Below are 20,174 nucleotides of genomic sequence, written 5' to 3'. Positions count from 1 at the left end.
GTGGGGGTGGGGGGGGGGTGGGGGGTGCATCAGCCAAAACGTGTTTTACCTTAACGTCCCCGCCGCTGTGAGGATGGATACAAAGAAACACAGTCTGGTTTAATCTGATTTACTTGATGAATTTGATGTAAACGAGTGCATCCTCCTTCACGTCTGTGAGGTGTTCAGGGACAGACGCTTCAACGTGAGGCCAAAGAAAACAAAAAATAGGGCGGGGGTGGGGGTCAGAATCTCGCAGCTGGTCCTGGTGCAGTGATGTCACCGGCGAGTTTAGAGGAGGGCGGGGCGGAGCAGGGACGGGGGGGTAAAGAGCAGGGGGGTTTTTTCTTGTTTTTAACTGCGGGGCAGGCTGCACATTTCACAGAGCTCTGTGCCGGGCTGGTTCATGAAGGTGCAGTGGAGGCAGGACCACATGGCCGAGGAGGAGACCGGGGCCGAGGGGCCGCCCATGGCCCCGTAACCCTGAGAGCTGGAGGGCTGCCCGCCCACGGTGCCTGGAGGGACAGGAGGAGGAGAGGACGGGTTACAGGACTCAAATAGTGGTTCACGTTTCAATAAACTGATTATTTTTATATAAAATGTCAAACAATCCACATGAAGTTACATGGTGACTTAAAATGTCCTTGTTTTTTCTGATCAGCTGGGCCAATATGTTAATGCTAATATGTTTTTTTTGTTCATAAACATATTAAACTTTGCACTAGAGAACATTAAAGTTGTCCTTAATCTTTATACCTTATGTTTTGTTCCTTTTCTCTGTATGTGTTTAGTCCCTAACAACGTTACATAATCTTGTCTTCAGTCCATGTTTCTGTTTAAAATAATTATCCCTCATTTATTTGCTTTGCATGTGTTGTTTTATGAGCCTCTGTGTTGCATAAAAAGTACTTGACAATGTAGTATAAATGTGTCCTGAATGATGTTTCTACTTAGATTAATATTCTCTTTTTCATTATCATTGTTTCTGCGTGCTTAGAAATGATAAATAACTTTCTAATTTTAATATATTAAAAATATTAATGAATATTCTTGTTTTTTAGGGTGACTTTGTAACTGTCCAAGGACTTACTGCACAGCTGCTCGATGGTGGCCCACTGCTCAGACTTCTTCCAGGTCTGTGCCAGATCTTCGTTAGAAGTCCTCACTGCGTCTAGTAGCAACCCGATGCTGTCCTGCAGAAACAAACACAAACTCTGATCCATCCACCAGACAACTCAGGAAACTAAAAGAAAAAAAATCTAAATACCACTAACTTGTTGTTTTGGAAATCTGGATTTTATAGAAAACACCCACATCTGATTATGCTGTTCATAATTATCTTGACACAGAATAACATTTTCTTTTTATCATCTTTTGATCGTCATGATGGGCGAAAGGCCGGTTTGAAATTCTATCAGCGTGAAGAAAGAGCCTGAGTGAAAACATCCTCACACAGTAACCGCTTCCAGGTTGGAGAAGAATGTGGAATTATTCTAACTTATTCTCTGCAACTGTGTGGAAGAGCTGACTTACTCTCAGAGGCATGACTTCATTGGTAACGAGGAAGAGGAGCAGATGGAAGTCCGACACGATGTCTAGGAATGCCGTGGCGGTGCACTGGGACAGGTATGTCGCTAAACTGTGGAAGTCCTGCAGACAAACAAATGACAAACAAATCAAATGTTTCATTTCCTCTGAGCGCTTCTGAGTGTGTTGTTGTTAAGATGTCTGAAATAAGTCATTGTTAAACTCAATTTAAAGATAATTTAACATTGTGTTCCACAATATAAAGTACGTCAGTAAATACCCCTCTGGTTAACTTAGAAGCTTGGTGGAGTTCCTTTATAGCCTAACGTTAGCTTTTTACTTCAAAAATCATAAAAAGCGGTGTTCATTTGTGAAGATTATCTTGATTAACAAAACATGTAAATATCATAAATGTCTGTTTAATACAGAGATTATTTTCTGCAATAATCAGAACATAAATGGAGGAAACCAGCGTCATGCTAACTTCCTGTTGGCTACAATAACGTGCCATCCCTGCAGCTCTGTATAGTGGAAATAGAGAAACGTCTTCGTACTCAAAAAAGTAGTCTGAAATAGTTTTCAAACTTCTATGTGTAAAGGAATATTACCTAAACCTCAGAACGTTTACTTTAATCACAAATCAACTGTATTCAACGAATATTAGGTCGTTACTTTAATCTCTTCACCATAACTGGTTCAATCAGAGGGGAGAGGGTTAAATGTCTTACTTGTGTCTCTCCCAGGATATCTCGGTTCTCAATGGGGAAGCGTTGTGTGGAGCAGAAGGTGTACTGGGGGTCCTTTGGAAAAGTGGTAGTTATCTGTAGAAGAACAAAAAAAACAGGGGAATTATAATAAAAAATAAAAAAATCAGTTAACACACATACACCTGCTGACCATTAACAATAAACATTACTCACATCTATGATAAGGTACTCCACAGGAAGAGGCCGAGCTAGAAACGTGACATCATTTCCAAACTTGTCTTTGTCCTTTTGGAAGGAAGGAGGGAAAAAAATAACAACAACAATAACAATAACAATCAGGAAACAAAACATCTGGATGGACCGCCTCAAAATACCAGAATAGCAAAGTAAGAGTCTGGATGTCATTATTCTGCTGCAGAAACAAGCAGTGCAATAATTTGTGTAATGCTCCGTCACTGTGTATTCTCAACCACATGAACCATACTCCATTATATATAATCATTATTCATACATAGGTTGTTGCTCCATGGATGAGGTCCTACCTTGTAGAAGACGTCTGGTACGTACTGCTCGGAGGAGGACTCTTTAGCGAAGCCCAGCTCCGGAGCGTCTTTGCAGGGCAGAAGGCACTCGTCTCTCACCAACGCCATGCACTGATTGGACACCTGATATCCTTCAAAGTGCACCTGGTTGTCCGGACCACCTGCACACAGGAAGTGTTTTCATGAGCTGGTTGAAGAAGAATCTCAACTGCATTTGCTGTTGAATGAATACTAGCTAGTAGATCTACAATATTCTGGTTTTAATAAATGACATTGACATTTGTCAGACTCTTATAGCACACACACTCGCACACAAATGGTCATGAAAAAATATGCAAAAACTTTGTTTACTTATCACTTAAATTTGTCTGTAACATTTGAAACATTTCATGTAAACAAACATGAAATAATACCTTAAAATGTATAAAAATGTTTTACTTTTGGCACAGCGCTTTTAACGCAAAACTATCTTAGTAACTGCAATGCACACACACACACACAAAGCCAGCCTGAATAAAGTGTAAACTAATTTAAATACCAACAGAGAAATCGTGCACACTATTAAAACATCATTGAACTATTATTATTATTTCAGTGTGTCCATGTTTTTTTTCTAAAAGCTCCTCAGCTTTCCACATGAAACTCATTGGTAAACAGACGTCTCTACACAAAGGGAAAGTAAAACAGATGGACTTTGTGATGCTGGCGTGAGATGTGTCGCCATGACATCAGCTTATTGCTGCCGGTGCCTCATTAAAAGCAAAAGGACAGTGATGAGGCCACCGCTACGATTTGTGCTTTTCTTTACACCAGGTGGTCTTTGAAGGTTGTAAAGGAGGGAAAGTGTAAACTCTTGGCCTCGATCCAACCGAGCAGAGAGCATCTGGTTTGTATTACGACGCTTCACTGGCCTCAAAATTACTACGAAGACAATAAAGACACTTTAGAGGAATTAAAAAACACTAAAAACACTGAAACCACACAAGTCTGTGCAGCTCTTAAAAGAAACTCAGAGTAGTTTCCAACTTGTTAGTGAAGAAGAGGGGAGGTTTCTCAGTACTACTTGTTTTGCAATAACATCTGACTATGCTTGTTAATTTAAGACGGTTAATAATGTACATAAATATTCAACTATGTATATATAAATTCATGGCAGATGATCACTAGAGTCTGATCAGTGCCATCTGTGAGATATAAAAAAAAAAAAGACCTTTGAAGACAGATTTCCAAGTCTTCTAATCTTCTCCAAACTGGACATAATTTATCTTATATTAACAAGTATTTATTCATACCACATGCCATGATTAAGGCAATAATTACAGTATCAAAAGGAATATTCAGCCCCCACTTTGAATCCATAGTGAATAAAAAAACGTACCTGTTGCCACCACCGTCACAAATTTAGAGCCAAAGTGTCCGTCTCTAGAGAGTCTGCAAGGGTTTGAGTGTAGATTCTGGAAGTATCCGGCTGTGATGCACTCCTCTGCGCTCAGGTAGTGCGAGTCCTAACAGCAGAAGGGACAATGTTTAAAACGTTGTAGCGGGGGGGAAGCAGCATGTAACTCTGATGAACAGGTCGTCTTTGAGGGAGCTGCATCCTCACATGGTTTCTCGTGTAGCGGACGGTTCCTATCCTCGTGTCCTCGGACAGCAGGTCAGTGAAGATCCAGCCCACCTGGAAACAAGAGGAAAGATAACAGATACAATAAGTAGAAGTAATTGATTCAACAGTTGATTAATCTACAATAAATGTGATTGTTTAAGTCATTTAAAAATCTTTAAAAAATGCCACTTTTCAGCTTCTCTGATGTGAATGTTTGTCTTCTATAATAGTAAACTGAACATAAATATGTTTCTGACCATCGGTCAGATAAAAAAAGAACATGTCATCTTGGGCTTTGCAAGATTATTCTGGACGTATATTTCACTGATCAAACCATTAATTGTGACAATAATCAACAGATTAATCAATAATGGAAATAATAGTTGGTTGCAGGACAAAAAGTGTGATTAAAATCCTCTTAATGGAGAATAAATCACAAAGGAGAACACATCCAAAAACACCAAGAACAGAAAGAGATATTGCTTCCATCCTGCATGTCCTTTTATCCGAGCCTCGAAATCAAAGTGTCAGCTGTCAGCATTCAATGTGAAAAGCAAAGTGAGAAACCACTTTATCTAAAAAGGTCATTGGGAGTCGGAGCCCCAAAAAGAGCGAGAGAGAAAAGACGGCCCACCTTGCACAGACCCAGTTTGGCAGCGATGTCGTCCACAGCTGCAGCTTTAGGATCCTCCACCAGCTCCAGGCTGTTCTGAGTCGCATTCTGAAACACAGCAGGAGCAAGAGTTACAATCAAATGAAATCAGAAAGAGTAACTACAAAAGGTAAATCTTTGCTAACGCCGTAGAGCGAGCTATGAGCTACCAGCTTTCACAAAAGCGTTTATGCTCGACACCATTCCCTGACACACCAGATGAACTGTAAAGAAACAAATAGACAATGAGGGTAACCGGCAAAACGCCATAAACCAACCTCCACAAGGAAATGTTTTAACTGTGAACTCGTATCTCATATTCATGGGCTACTTTATTGCCTTTGTGAAAGCCATGTAAAAAAAATAAGTGATGTCACAAAGAAATAAAAAGGTTGAATATCCTGCAAATAATTTGATTTGATTGCAAAATATTTACTCAAATCTAGATTTATAAGACTTCCTGTTTTCTAAAGCTTCTAAAAACAAATTGACCTTCTTTGTAAAAACCTCAAACATTTTAATAGTGGTTTTTTTGTCGAAAAGGTGATTGTCAATTTTGCTTCACTCCGTTGGGAATAAACTAGGCTTAATAAAAGGAATCTAAATTGTTGATGGAGGGACAAATCGAAGTCAGGTCCGTGATGCATTCAGAGTTCGTCCGTCACCTGTGGCGGCTCGTAGATGGCGGCCACCTCGGCTCTGATGCCCAGCGGGATGTCTTTGTGCTCGGTGTAGCGGCCGTACAGGTAGCCCATCCTCTGACTGCCCGTCTTCCTCCAGAAGTCCAGGAAGCGGTCGGCGATGGTGTGGTTCTCAAACATGATGTTGTCCACATGTCTGTATTTCTGGGAGAAGAACAGAGAAACGCTTTAGGAAGAGCCCCAACACATGACGGAGGTTCGTTTCTTCAATCATGGAGCGGCATCGGGCTCAGGAGGCGGAGTCGTTCCGCCTTAGCTTCTTATTGGGCAACACTGAACCCCGCGATGCTCCTTAATTATATTCCTTTAAATAATCCTGCTTTAGATCAAAAATTGCCAGAGTTGGTCCTGATATTTTTAGGTCTATTATCCAACTCGGTCCAGTGGGATTTCTAGTTTCATCATTGATTTTGAATGTGAAAATACATGTATCTGGAGAATTGTATATATTTTCCTTCCTTCAAAAAACTATAATTCAAACTTTGTCTTATTTGAGATGAATATCTATTTGCGTTATTTTTGCTTGCGACCCTGCGCACACAGATGTTTGTCAAATCATACGCTTGTACAATGATTATTTCTACTCATTCAAAGCTTCTAGGCAAAAAAAATAAAATCTATGAGGACACGTGTGTATTGGACACAGAACAAAAAAATAAAAAATATCTGAAATAAACAACAAGAAGCCAAACACCTTGTTCATGCCTGTACTTTTAGCAGATTACTGTGATGCTCTCCTGTCTTCAAAACATTTTCTTTTAATACAAACAATGACAAAAATATTTAAACCATTAGTTCTGCTTTTTCAGTCTCAGTTTTTTGTCTTCACGCCACAACTCTGGAATTTGCTCCCCAAGGCTTTGTCAGACTGTAACGCTTCCTTTTAATCTTTTACATGTTTCATTGTTCTCATACTTTACTTTATTTTATTGCTTGGTTTCATGTTGCAGTATTTGCATGTTTTAATCTGTTTGTTCTCTCGGTTCCTCGCTGTGCTGTAACAACTCCCTCTGTATAAAATGTGCCATATAAATAAAGTTTATTATTGTTATCATTATACCTGTCTGTTCAGGGTGATGGCACTGGGCTGGCACTTGGTGCAGATCCCCTCCGGCCAGGGAGGGTGGCCCTCACAGCCCGACTTGATCTTACAGCTGATGTTCTCCAAAGCTGCAAACTTCCCTCTGCAGGAGACAAAAACATGGTTAGAATCTGAGTGTAATTTAAATTTGTGCATTTACACTGAGAAAAATGAAAACTTCTCACTTATCAGCTCCACCGGTCAGCTTCCGAAGGTATGCGTGGAATGACATGTGCTTCACTGGTGGGTCGAGGTGATTCAGGTAGTCTTCGTCAAAAGGCTGACATAAAAAAAAGAGTAGACAGTTACAATAAGTAGATTCTAAATAAACCTGTATAACAGTAGTGGTGTTAGCATTACAGCCTTAGTTTAAGAAACAAGAATGAAGTATCTTACCTCTAACGGTACACAGTGCACACACTTTCCAAGGGAACCATGGTGACATCTGTAACAAAAAGAATAATTCAGTATCTGATATTTGTATTTATTTTCGGTTTTTTTTTCCAGTTGGTCTTTCTCTTACAGCTGAGGATCTTTGTTTCTGTAGATCTTGCCGTCTTGCTTGGTCAGATACTGATCGATCTCATCCTCCTGGACCTGGGGTGCTGAGAAGGACCGGGGGATCATGGAGGACGAAGAGGAAGAGAATGAAGAAGAGGATGAAGAAGACGAGACGGACGGTAGGGATGAAGACGAGTGTGGGGTGGCGGTGTCCATGACCTCCCCAGAGGAGGAGGAGGGCGATCCTGAAGGGAACAGATACAGCATGTCGCCATGCCTACGGAGAAGAGGAGACGAAACAAATAACTTTTACTAAATTAATCTCAATTTGCTGTACAGTTGTAGCACTCAACAACACTGTTTCCTCTCACTTACTTGATCTTAAGCAGGCTCAGAGTTTTGTTCTGGGAGAGGATCTCTCCGGTCTTGTTGCGGTTCAGGTAAATAGAAAACCCGTTGGAATTGAACCCGAACTCTTTGCCCACCTGAGAGAGAAATGATGTTGTGTGTTGTTAGACTGGATGAAAACATTGTGTCATATGACGTCAAAATGAAAATACCGTTAACTTTCATCACCAGGAAAAGAATTTAACTTGGAGAGAATCTGAATACTGATAATGCTGCTGGACACACTCTAAATATAGCTTGCTTCCTCCACATGAAGGCAGTAGTAGCATTATAAAATGCAGAATTGAAACATCAAGGTCAGCAGCGCCTGCAATTTGCTAATCACGTTGGATTAACCTTGGATTGCCCGTTCACACTAGAACGCAAGCCCCAGACTTTTCAAACTAAAACGTCGCCAGCAGCGTTTTCAAATGTCTGCATTTTAGGGGTTGTAGAATGCCGGAGTAGTGTGGACAATGGGCATAAACATAGAAAACACTATGCGTCTTAAAACAAAAAACATAGTAGAGTGGATGTAGCTTTAGAAACTGATGCTGGTCATTTGTCTGCATTTCATCACTTAAGGGGAACTTTCAACTCCCATTAGTGAACTTTTGTAATGTTAACATAAGCGCACAATGAACATCTTGGCATAAATACTGAACTCATGATGACACTTAATACAAAACATATACCTTAGACAGCTGCATTGACCCTGCAACACCTAAACAAACATCTACCACTGTCTTTTATCTGTCTTTCTAAGGTCAGTGTTAATAAAACTAAGCAGTGAACAGTCAGAAGCACTGAGGTTCTTTGAGCCTTCAGTAAGTTTTTCTCTGAAGCCACACAAAGAGAAAAACAATGTTAGATATTTTGACTGTATGCTGGTGAAACTGTAGACTGTCAGACTGCATAAGACAGGACATCACTTTGAGTTCTTCTATTCTGTCTCAGCTGCAGAAATAGAACCTGCGGGGCTCAGCCTGACTCTGCACTGTCTGCCTCAAAGCCATGGTTTTCTATTCCAACCATCGCTGGCTGCAGGGAATGAAAACTGCTCCCTACATTGATCTGCAGGCTACACCATCCTGCCTTAACACGGATGCATTCATTTTTAATGAAGTGCTGCTGCAACGCTCTGCTGTATCTGGTATTCAGTTTTATTTAAGGTTTTTAAATCCATTGATTCAAACACATTTGTAATTATTTGTATTGCGTATGTATGAATATAGGTCAGACGGAACCAAAGTAAAAGAGGATTGCTCTTACAAAAATACAAAAATTCAGGACCAAATTATCCTTTTTTATTAGTTTATCATTCTCTGTAGTGACTTGGTTGTAAACCACAACCTGCTACACAGCTGTGATAACAAGTGAGCAAAGCAGTTCATCCACTACGCTCCCCTGAAAGCAAATCTCCCCGGCAAGCCACGCGTTAACAGCCGAGCACACAGGAGCAGCGCAGGGCTGACCTGCACTGGTACTTTCTGCACAGCTTCTTACATAAATGAACAATGAGCGGGCACAAAAGCCAGTGAAACACAAATACACTTTGTGATTCAAACACTGTTGCTTGCATTACTGTAGAAAAAGTATGCAGCTGATCGACCCGGTCGCGGCTTTTTACTGTCCTGGCCCCACAGTGGTGGAATGAACTCCCCACTGACGTCAGGACAGCAGAGTCACTGCCCATCTTTCGCCGCAGGTTGAAAACTCACCTCTTCATGAAGTACTACCCTGAGCCTTCCTCGTAGCACTTATTGTATTCGTATTAGTCTGTTGCACTCACTGTATTCATATTAGTCTGTTGCACTTATTGTATTTGTAGTAATTTGCTTCTGCACTGTACTTTTGCTCTGGTTTATGCTCTTAGATGCTTGTTTAAGAAAGGAGATGCACTTATGACTTCTGGTGACTAGTAGTTCTCTTGAATACCTATGTTGAATACACTTATTGTAAGTCGCTTTGGATAAAAGCGTCTGCTAAATGACTGTAATGTAATGTATGCAGTTTTGCAAACAGAGATTCATGCAGAAATTGAGTGCTTAAATTGTGATAATGTACGACTTCTGAGATAAAGACTGAAAACTCTTATGTTGAAATACAATACCTTCTTTATGAAAGCAGCAGCCGTCTCCCTCTTGGTGGAAGGAATTTTCTTCATCCCATCTGGGGACTGGACCCTGATGATCTAATATAAAAAGACATAAAAAAGAGCTGTATTCAGTGGTCCAAGACAGCAGATCAAACCCACTGGGGATCACAGATCAGTTTCAATATGACCTCCCAACACCTGCCAAACAAAACAAGGGGGCTCCACCTCCCCCCTTCCCCCCTTTACAGTGGTGTCAGTGTCAGAATATCATGACAACGATGACAGTGCAAAGGGGGGGTTTCTGACAGTCAACAAAAGTAGCACTTTTAATGAATCAACATCTCTGCTTGCATCACATCCACCTGGTTAATGTTTGACTAATAACCTCTGCATGCTGAACAATAATCCACTCATTTATACTCCTCAATGTGCCCTTTGTTATTTGGATCTCTCCGTAAGCTAATATTAGCCAGGTTAGCTAAACAGGCCCCACTCACGTTAGCCACCAAGCTAATTCTGCTGCCTCATCACTCCGGACTTCGGCTAACGAGCTAGCTCACGTTAGCCTAGCCGAGTCGACCCCGCCTCCACACTGCCTTTAATACTTACAATAATGTCCGCCATGTTGGAGAGCTCCCGATAAATGTCGCTGCGTTAGTAGTAAGAGACGCTAAATACAGATTTCACGTAGCGTTGCTGTCTGTCAACGAAACTCCATCCCACAACTCAAACACCGGGTGTTGCAGACATTAGCGCCCGACCGTTTCCAACCGGTCCCACACCGAAATGAACCCGTTCGAAACAAGCTTCTTCCCTTTTTTTCGTTCCGTTCCACTTGTCGTTTCTAAATGAAGTGGGTAGTGTAGTGGACACTGCGCAACAAAGCAGACTTAAATATTATTAAAATTATGAAGAAATGTTTAAATGTACAGTACCAGTCAAAAGTTTGGACACACCTTCTCATTCAATGTTTTGTTCTTTATTTTATTTTTTTTTTTTTTTTCTACATTGTAGATTAATATTGAAGACATCCAAACTATGAAGGAACACATATGGAATTATGTGGTAAACAAACAAATGCTCAACAAACAAGAATATGTTTTATATTTTAGATTCTTCAAAGTAGTTGAATGAGAAGGTGTGTCCAAACTTTTGACTGGTACTGTAATTTATGTACAATAAAAAAACAAACACTAAAAAGGGGTCTTTATAGAATTTGATGAGGATTATGAATAGATTTATTATATATGCCGTTTCCCAGAAAAATCCTGTCATAGTTCAGTAATAGTGAAAAATGTTTGAACAAGATAAAGAATAAAGAATTTTGTAAAATCTTCCCCATACTTTTTAAAGATGGGGCAAAGTTAATATTTATAAAATGTACAGTACCAGTCAAAAGTTTGGACACACCTTCTCATTCAATGTTTTGTTCTTTATTTTTATTTTTTATTTTTTTTCTACATTGTAGATTAATATTGAAGACATCCAAACTATGAAGGAACACATATGGGATTATGTGGTAAACAAACAAATGCTCAACAAACAAGAATATGTTTTATATTTTAGATTCTTCAAAGTAGTTGAATGAGAAGGTGTGTCCAAACTTTTGACTGATACTGTACATGAGGACATAAACCATTTACCAAGCATTATCTATTTTAGGTCTATGGATAAATGTGAAGTTTATATAGTATACAAGAATAAATCCCCATTTGCCTATAACTGTCGTATATATAAATATTCATACGCAGTGTGCATGTATTTTAACTTCAAGACGGATCTAAAGACTGATCAAAATACAGACTGATAATCTAAGGAACCATTTTGATGATAGTAAATAAATGTCCATTTTCATTTTCCCGTTTTTATGCTTTATTTTTTTCCACATCCTGTAGAGAGGACAAAGCTTCATAATACATCATACACTGTAGAATCATTGTGATCATAATTTATAAAGAAATATCCAGCAACTCATCCATCACCAGCTTCATATCATCAGGGCAAAACATACAGCAACATCTTTGTTATTATGTTCTTGATCTTAAGTCATGATAACAGAAATTAAAGCTGCAGCAGCTAGAACATTGACTTTAAAGACACAGATATTTGAACACACAGTGTCGTGTGAAAGCATGAGAAATAAACTTGAAACAGATTTCCATATACAATATTATTAAACAAGGGAGATGTAAGAAGGGATATGAAGTGAACATGATGATGGAAGCCGATGATACACACTACTGGAGGGACATTTATTCTCTTCTCAGCTGGTTTTTAAGATATTTATTTTCCTGAGAACACCACATGCATCTATGATGGTAGAACTTTTAGAGGAAAGTGGTGAAAACTAATGTATCCTGAGGGAAAAGAGGAATATTCTGATTATTTATTAACGTTATACCAATGAAAAGCTACGCTCAGCGATAGCAAGCTGGTGTCACGTCTCTACAGAATTCAGGTTTTTGTATTTTATATGTCCGCCGTCAATCGAAAAAAAGCCTCTGAGACGCAGAAAGAGGCGCTGAAGCACATGAAGCAGGAACCCCTCCCCAAACTCCACGAGGTTTGTCTCTTAAACTCAACGTGAGGCTGCCCTGGCTTGTTTCATGTTTTGTCCATTTGAAGATAAAAAGAAAAATAGGAGATAAAAAGAAAGGGCAGCAAGAGAAGAAGAAGAGGAGTTTAGAGCAGCAGTGCAGATCTAGTGAGGATGTGGGCGACGGATGCTAAACATGAGCAGAGTCAGAAGAAGAATCCAGTGAAAGAGGACAGAAAGAAGTTCTTGTTTTTTGTAAATTTCTTTTTCTCTTTTTCCATTTTTTTTGTTTATTTTACAGTTCGTTGTGTGTGGAACAGTTCGGTTTGAAGGTCGAACATGAAGCTCGAGGCGAACAGTTTGAATTGTCTGGACGTGGCCTGGGAATCCTGGCGATGAGGTGCAGGAAGGGCTTCAGATGATGCCGTACTTGGCCAGCTCGTTCAGCTCCAGGTGATTGAAGGCCTCCCAGGGGCAAATGACAGTGATGTCTGCAAGAAAAGAAGAAGATGCAGATGTGTGAGGTCATTCTGATCCCATGCAGATCACAGAAACTGATGTGAAACCTAAAAGTGAACTCACCTGTGCCTAAGCCCTCCATTCCAGGAATGTCATCACCAAATCTGAAAAGAAAAAATAAACAATTACACATGCCGATAGTTCTAAACCTCTAAAGGAGAAAAAACAAAGTGCATCATGGGAGACATACCCCTGGATCCCCTTCTTCGGAGGCTTGCTCTTGAACTGACGGGTCTGCCGCTGCTTGAACTTGGGCGGGCCCTTGCGCGGGGTGGCAGGGCCTCCAGTGACTCGGGTGGCCGACTTGATCTCAGATTTGGGCGGCTCGAGATTCATTTTGAGCTTTTTTAGTGTCTGTGAGTCTTTTATTTTGGAACGGCGAAAGAAAAAAGTCAGATAATTTAGATGAGGTATAATTTAGAAAAATGAAATATTGATTTCATGGGACTGTTATCAAACAGTCACTGTCTCCTCTGTGTGACATTACAGGCCTTAATCCTCTCACTGATCTGACAAGCGACAGGTGGGATTTACACTCATATTTCACTCTGATTGAATGTCTGAGATGGACTACCTTGTTCTGTGAGGATGACCCAATTTCCCATAATCCCTGGCTCTAGTTAATAAGCCCCCCCCTTCTCTGTTTCAAGCCAAATGTAATCTCGTTAGAACAAGGACAACAGCAGATATGCTGAGCACGCTCTGAGGGTCTAAATGATCAATCCGTCCACCGCGTCCCGGTGACGCTGAGCGTCCTGAACACGGTTTAACCACCAGAGGGTGGTTCTGTTGTCAAAACAGTGTTGTTTACGCACTGATTCATTTAAAGATTTTGATCTATTTTGCTTCCATAATACGTTTTCTTTCAGAATAGTGAAAAGAAAATATTTATTTTACTACTTTGTCTATTTGTGTCAGTCGATTTCTACTAAATTCGCCAAAAGTTACCACTAGATAAGGCCTGATTTGCATATTTAAGAATTAATATATTAGAAAACTTGTAATACAAAAAATGATAGTCTTAATGTCAGTAATCATCTGGTGAAGTTTCATGGTGATGTCTATAAGTACATTTGTTTACCCTATTCACCTGTAGTGTCTTCAGAATGTATGCAATTTTAAGAAACAAATCTTTAAACTCTAAATTGAGTTTTTTCTCAGATCTCGAAAATTTGTAACTCTTCAATCAGACAGTTAAATCCAGGCAGCGTTTTTGTACAGCCGCTTGTTATTATATTTAAGATATTTGTCTTCTCTTAAAGTAAAAAAAAAGTGTTATGTACACGTTTCCATTTTGTTAAAGTTGATTTCGTTCCCAAACATCTACATTCTGTAGAGTCTTTCTAAATGATTAGAGCTAATCATTTAGAAAGAATATCTACAGAATATCTACAGCTGATAAATCTTCAGCACAAAGGAGACCACGATGTCTATTAACAAAGTAAACAAGAACCTTTGTCCTCTTAATCATCCTGTTACATCTTTCCATCTTTTAAGATAATTTACACGTTTACATACAACATCAACATCAATATCTCTCCGGTCTTTTGTTAACACTGAACCTCTATAAGTCAGCGTTCATGGTGGTGATGTGTAGCTGAGCTTCTACTCACCGGCTGCTTTTGGAGCAGGACGTCCAGACGAGTCGGTGTGAGCGCGGCAGATGTGTGGAGCTCTACGCTGGGCTCGCTGTGAGGGCCGGTCGGGGCTCAGGGCCCCTCTTATAAATGCTGAGCTCCTGTAGAAGATTATGGACGCGCCTCCTCCCTGTTTCTACTGTCAACAGGTCTCATGTCTGGGGGTTTGGGTCCAGCAGGGTGAGAGTGAACAGATGTGCAACCTCTGTAATGGAGAGTCATTTAAAGTCAGTTTTCAAAATGTAGGTTCTGGATAAAAATCTGTGATAATAATAAATACAAAATATTTTTTGCGTTCATCCAGTTTTGACATCATCCAGTTCATCCAGAGACACATTTCTGCTTTATTTAGTGCCTTAAAAGCTGTCATGCTTTGCTTGAAATCTCCAAAGCATGATGTAATGTTTGTCTCCAGAAAAACAACCCTAATCATATTACCAGTTTGAGACAATCGGATACATGAGATAAAACAGCCTGCAGTATTTAGGCCTTTATCAGAGAAAGAGAGGACGACATGCAGCAAAGTGCCGCTCCATCAGGTGACTGATGATGATTAAGAAGCTTCCTGAAAGGCCTCGTTGTTGTTATGCAATCGTCTCACCATCTGCTTCAGGGAAGAAAAAAAAATCCTCCATCATACAACAGTCTCTCAGTACTTTTCAGTGTAATTCCCTGTAATACTCCAATATCTGTAACAACAGATTACCTCTTGCAGTTGACACTAAACACATGGCTACATCCCACCATTCACTATTCTGCAAAAAATGTTGTGAGTTGATTGACCTGGATGAAGTTTCTTGCAAGAGACAGATTATTTAAAAAAAAAAGGATGCTCAAAATGCAGCAAAGACTGAGTTTATCCTGACTTTGTGTGGGTCAGACCTCTAAAGGAAAGGCTCTACATTTTTGGATTTTTGTTTATCGTTAGCTTCGATGTCTGTCCGTCCACCTGACGTACAGGCTCGATTTTGTGACATCACAACTAGTTTATAAGCCACACAAAAGTTGTGGTTGAGTAGCATTCTGCACTGATAACAGACCCTTCAGTGAAGTAGGAGACATAGCAGATCTGAACCTGCTCAGCTTCAGGGTCCATCAGGTACCACATCGGGTCTGCAAGACGCCTCCTACATTCACCAAAATCTCATTCATATATAAATTCTACTTTTAAACCACAAAGTTTACATTTAGTCAGTGAATACGCAACTTGTTTACATATATTTCTTATGCAAGCAGAAGTTTTTTGGTTGAAAACTTTGATTTCTTAAAGGAAACCAATTCTTGAATATACCGGAAGAATTTTTAATCATATATAAAAACTCTTCTTTATCATAACTATAGTAAATAAACACAGTCTGCCATCTCTGCCAACTGTTCCTGAAGAGGAGCTTGTCCGGCTCGTTGGGTAAATCCACACGGTGATGAAAAGAACACGTTAAGAGGATCAGACAAAACAATTTATCCTCCTGAGAGCAGACGGACAGTTTCACGTCAGTCTGTTGCTCTCTGGTGGCCTTTCACTGTGTCAGAGTGATGACAAGGAAAATCTGTTCATGTCCTCTCAGAAATATTTATTTAACAAACAACTCTGATAAACACATTTTAAATAAAAAATCTAAATAATATAATAACACATACAAAATATACTTTTAACACTTCAGTTCAAACTTATGTTAAATAAAACAAATGTGCAAAATGTGTGCTCTATGTTTTAAGAAAGGAACACAACAATGAATCAGGCTGTAAAAAATAAAAAATAAAAGTTAAAATAAACCACATGGAGTTTCCAATGAGGCCCAAAAACATCACTAATGTTATTACTAAACACGCACTTTCAAAATCCAACCACTTCAAGCACCTGATGAAAACAAGCAAAGACTACTGTGACATCAGTTGAAGCTGTCCTGAAATGAAACAGGTGAATAATTCAGATTTCTATAATGTTTGGCATTCTACCTAACAACAATAGTACTCACAAAGTTAACTGCTGAGATCTGGGAACACCAGACGTCACTGAAAAAACTTTAATTATAACCGTTCTTATCAAACATTATATTACCATCATTTCAGGTGTGGTCGCCTTCAGTTTTACCTCTAAATGAAGAGGTTTTAGATGATCTGGATAAACTGTTGGTTTGTTAACAACCTGTCTGATCATCTTTCCTGATGTGAATACAGCTGTTTCCAGCTCTCAGCAAAATACTTTGGGGAATAGAACGTTATCAAAACAAATAGAAATGATGGACAAAGTCACCATAGTAAGATCCAAGTTGTAATAAACTGGAACTAACCTTTAAATGATTTATGATCAGCAAAAGATTTTAGTCAGGCAGGAAAGGTGGACACCTATAGTCAACAGCCACATTTACTCTTCTCCTGTCGACCAGGAAGCTTGTGTCAGTTCTCTGAAATGTTCTGCAGACGTGAACTGTGTGAGCCACCGGAGGAGGGAGTGAAGATGTGGAGGTGAAACCGGTGACTGGAGTGTTTTATAAAGTTCTGACTAAGAACAGTCTCACAAGACTCAGTCAACGCTGTTTGAAGCTGCTGTTTCCATCATGTCTTTTTTAAGAGTCTTATCTCCATCTTCAGGTAGGTTTTCAGGTTCTCATCCAGAACGTTCTCCTCTATGGCAGCGAGCGCCTGGTCCCCTCCGTCGTGGTAGTACGCCAGCAGCTGCTCTGCATGTTCGATCCACACACAGTTGTGACAGCCGCTCATGCAGCAGTGGGTGGGAGCCGGCGGTGGACCGAGCTCAGGAGACCAGGCAGAGGGGGTGTTGCCGGGTTCTGGTTCAGAGCACTCAGAGGAGTCCGTCGGTGGCGGAGGAGCAGGTGGACCCGGTCCAGCAGAGAGGCAGCGGACGGCACCGCTGTGTCGGCCTCTCCTCCACGACTGCACCGGGCAGAGATAGGACCGATGTCTCATGTGGAGCAGGGAGAGGATGCACAGCTGAAAGACAGCAGAATAAAAAACGATTGTTTATAATCACACTTTGAAACCACAAAGAGCTTTATTTAAGCATTAATATATTTTATTGTTCTCAGTTAGAGACAACAGCACACTTCATCATTTTGCAGTGTAGCTTGTGCTTTATGGAGGACGAAAAATTACACATGTATAAATAAATAAATGCATAAATAATTGTATAAATAAATACAGGAATAAATAAATACTTAAATAAATGTATAAATACAGAAATGAATAAATAAATGTAAGTGAAAATAAATAAATAAAAGTTAATAATCAAACAGGACATAAATAAATACATATCCTGCATTTATTTATGTCCTGTTTGATTATTAACTTTTATTTATTTATCTATAGATTAATGTATTCATTTCTATATTTTTATTTCTGCATTTACTTATTTATTTATACTTTTATTTATTTATTTCAGTATTTATTTAAGCATTTATTTATTACTGTATTTATTTCAGCATTTAATTATTCTTTGACTTATTTATTTCTGCATTCAAACATTTATTTAAGCATTTATTCCTGTATTTAATTATACAATTATTTATGCATTTATTTATTTATACTTATGTCATTTTTCGTCCTCCACAGTGCTTATGTGCACATGTCAATAAAGTTGAATCTTGAATCTAAAGTTCATGCATGTCTAAAGGAAGGGTTTCCTCACAAAGCTGTGTTTTCATTGGTTGAATCTATATGTGTGCTTTGGGTCAAAACCCACTAAAGTTAAAGTGTGATTAGGGAAACATAAACATGTATTGTACTTCAGTTATATAGTGTAGCTCTGGTCCAGGTACTAGCACACCTAAACCAAAAGGAGCTATTTTAGCAACATTAGCTTAGCTACCAACCTTTTGCAAAGACACCGAGGACCGGGCCACATTTACGCCCAAACACAGCATGGTCGCAGTAGACACGAAGCTCGGTTATATGTCTGTGTCATTCATTATCCTTGAACTGTAGGTTTCATATAGTTGTTCCCTCCTGGACGGTAAAGTTCTAGCAGGCTAGCGACGTCCCCTTCATATTTTCATGACCTTTGTGTGTGGTAATAAACAAATACGTTGATTGGCCGAGAGGGGAAATAATGTGACCAATCAGATAGCGCTCCTCAAAATGTAAACCAATAGGAAGCGTAGGAGAGTTTCAGGGGGCGGTTCTCAGAAGACGAGCTGCATTTCCCATATTTGTCCAGCAGGTGTCGGTGTTACATCTGTATTTCCTGTGTAATCTCACAATAAAGCTCATCATACAAATGTCACATGAAGCCATAACTCATATTCAGGAGAGAAACGCCATATAAGTAGAGGATAAGAACAACATATCGATGTATATCCGAAAGAAAATGATAAAAACATAATATTTATCCTTTAATCAAAGACAATATGATGTGATAGTGAGTTTTTGTTTTGAGTTAAAGAAGTCCCTGTAGCTTTGGTTCATGTTTATTTTGTATTGTTGCCATGCACCGCTTAATTGCACTGTTTGCAGCTGAGAAGACTTTATGTGCCTTGTCAGGGCTGTATCATCAACTGGTGAACCTGAGCAACTAAATGTTTAATCCAGCCAAACAGACACAAAACTAGGTCTATTTGTTGCAAATGTCATAACAATAAAGGCTTTTAAATTGTTTTAAAAATAAATTGCTTTTGAGTTTTCTCGTCATATTTCTTTCCTTATCCAAAGAGCACCTCAAACAAATTCTCTCTGAGTCCAGGAAAAGGCCCTACCCAAAACTGTCCTGCCGCAGCCATTCATGCTGCTAAAGCAAAGAGGTAAAGCACAAAGTCAACAGTCATACCTCGGATTATCACATTTGAATGTAAAAAGTCAAAGAGCATCAAAAAGCAGATGGCAACATGCAAAACATTAAGCTTAGAATATACAAATGACTGCACGCTAACTGGGTAAAAAGTGTTTCATATATATACTCTAAAATCATTCTATATTTCTGTAAATGTCCTATAATAAATGTCACTCTGTTTGAGTGAATAATTTAGGACAAGTTTAGGACTCGAAACACATCCTGCAGGACTTGGACTTGACTCAGGACTTTCTTGTAACTTTGTATAGTGAACTGATACGTTTCCCATACACCTGTATTGTAGCTGAGATCATATTTTGGTGATATAATGTAAGCAGAAACCATTATTAGAGACTCAGTAGATGGTTTTTAGCCTTGAGGTATTTCCACTGGCCTAGATTTAGATGAAGTTTGTCTCTCTGCACTGAAAGAGCATTACGAACAAAGTAAAGCAGATTTGTTCTTTTGATGTTTCTTTTCTTTGTGTGTTCGACTGTTCTGTACCGTAACCTGCCAGTTCCTTCACTGTTTGACCCAGTCACCGATGCATGAGGAGGATGTGTGTGTGTGTGTGTGTGTGTGTGTGTGTGTGTGTGTGTGTGTGTGTGTGTGTGTGTGTGTGTGTGTGTGTGTGTGTGTGTGTGTGTGTGTGTGTGTTTAGTATATGGAAGAGAAGCAGCGAGAGAGTCTGAGCTCCCCACAGACCTCAATGTTTGCAAGCCACATCCATGGTAACGCGGTGTGGAAACACGGCAGCTGCTCGGCCTGGCATGAGATACCAGGTGTGTGGTGGGGCATGTTATCTCACCAGAGGCCGAATCACAATGTGACTTCATCCCGAGGAGAGGTTTTTCTCTCCCCTCAGTCACGCTTCGTAGAAATGCACACCTTTATTAGGACACAAAAAGCCGACCGCCATTT

The 20,174-nt window shown here is 39.6% G+C and overlaps 3 protein-coding genes across 3 annotated transcripts; all 3 read right to left on the bottom strand.

The window, feature by feature from the left end:
* nploc4 (NPL4 homolog, ubiquitin recognition factor) lies at positions 1–10,614 on the bottom strand. Its single transcript, XM_054598677.1, has 17 exons — positions 10,388–10,614; positions 9,794–9,874; positions 7,669–7,778; positions 7,316–7,570; positions 7,189–7,237; positions 6,978–7,072; positions 6,772–6,895; positions 5,676–5,855; positions 4,993–5,079; positions 4,359–4,430; positions 4,134–4,260; positions 2,756–2,916; positions 2,427–2,498; positions 2,235–2,327; positions 1,513–1,629; positions 1,070–1,172; positions 1–494 (listed from the first exon to the last, which is right to left on the bottom strand). The coding sequence occupies exons 1-17, from the start codon at positions 10,400–10,402 to the stop codon at positions 334–336; spliced, it is 1,902 nt and encodes a 633-aa protein (XP_054454652.1). The 5' UTR covers positions 10,403–10,614; the 3' UTR covers positions 1–333.
* A 2,114-nt stretch (positions 10,615–12,728) lies between these two features.
* pde6gb (phosphodiesterase 6G, cGMP-specific, rod, gamma, paralog b) lies at positions 12,729–14,586 on the bottom strand. The gene is made up of 4 exons (XM_054599284.1): positions 14,447–14,586; positions 13,024–13,195; positions 12,897–12,937; positions 12,729–12,805 (listed from the first exon to the last, which is right to left on the bottom strand). The coding sequence occupies exons 2-4, from the start codon at positions 13,167–13,169 to the stop codon at positions 12,729–12,731; spliced, it is 264 nt and encodes an 87-aa protein (XP_054455259.1). The 5' UTR covers positions 13,170–13,195; positions 14,447–14,586.
* A 1,540-nt stretch (positions 14,587–16,126) lies between these two features.
* Positions 16,127–18,487, bottom strand: oxld1 (oxidoreductase-like domain containing 1). Its single transcript, XM_054599346.1, has 2 exons — positions 18,301–18,487; positions 16,127–17,422 (listed from the first exon to the last, which is right to left on the bottom strand). Exons 1-2 carry the CDS (start codon positions 18,349–18,351, stop codon positions 17,027–17,029), a joined length of 447 nt encoding a protein of 148 aa, XP_054455321.1. The 5' UTR covers positions 18,352–18,487; the 3' UTR covers positions 16,127–17,026.
* Between the last annotated feature and the right edge of the window lie 1,687 nt (positions 18,488–20,174).

Source organism: Anoplopoma fimbria, chromosome 5 (genome assembly GCF_027596085.1).
Source record: "Anoplopoma fimbria isolate UVic2021 breed Golden Eagle Sablefish chromosome 5, Afim_UVic_2022, whole genome shotgun sequence".
Classification (NCBI taxonomy): domain Eukaryota; kingdom Metazoa; phylum Chordata; class Actinopteri; order Perciformes; family Anoplopomatidae; genus Anoplopoma; species Anoplopoma fimbria.
Note: the sequence above shows the minus strand (reverse complement) of the source record. Positions and strands in the feature narration are given on the sequence as shown.

Bases quoted from the DNA above. Each gene is read 5' to 3' on its own strand.
- pde6gb (XM_054599284.1), bottom strand. From the start codon at position 13,169: ATGAATCTCGAGCCGCCCAAATCTGAGATCAAGTCGGCCACCCGAGTC. The intron at 12,938-13,023 runs GTATGTCTCCCA...TTTTCTTTTCAG, and splicing joins CCGAAGAAGGGGATCCAGGG to ATTTGGTGATGACATTCCTG. The intron at 12,806-12,896 runs GTGAGTTCACTT...CTTTTCTTGCAG, and splicing joins AATGGAGGGCTTAGGCACAG to ACATCACTGTCATTTGCCCC.
- oxld1 (XM_054599346.1), bottom strand. From the start codon at position 18,351: ATGCTGTGTTTGGGCGTAAATGTGGCCCGGTCCTCGGTGTCTTTGCAA. The intron at 17,423-18,300 runs GTTGGTAGCTAA...GCTGTCTTTCAG, and splicing joins CCTCGGTGTCTTTGCAAAAG to CTGTGCATCCTCTCCCTGCT.
- nploc4 (XM_054598677.1), bottom strand. The intron at 7,571-7,668 runs GTAAGTGAGAGG...TCTTCTCCGTAG, and splicing joins CTGAGCCTGCTTAAGATCAA to GCATGGCGACATGCTGTATC. The intron at 7,073-7,188 runs GTAAGATACTTC...TTTTTATGTCAG, and splicing joins TGCACTGTGTACCGTTAGAG to CCTTTTGACGAAGACTACCT.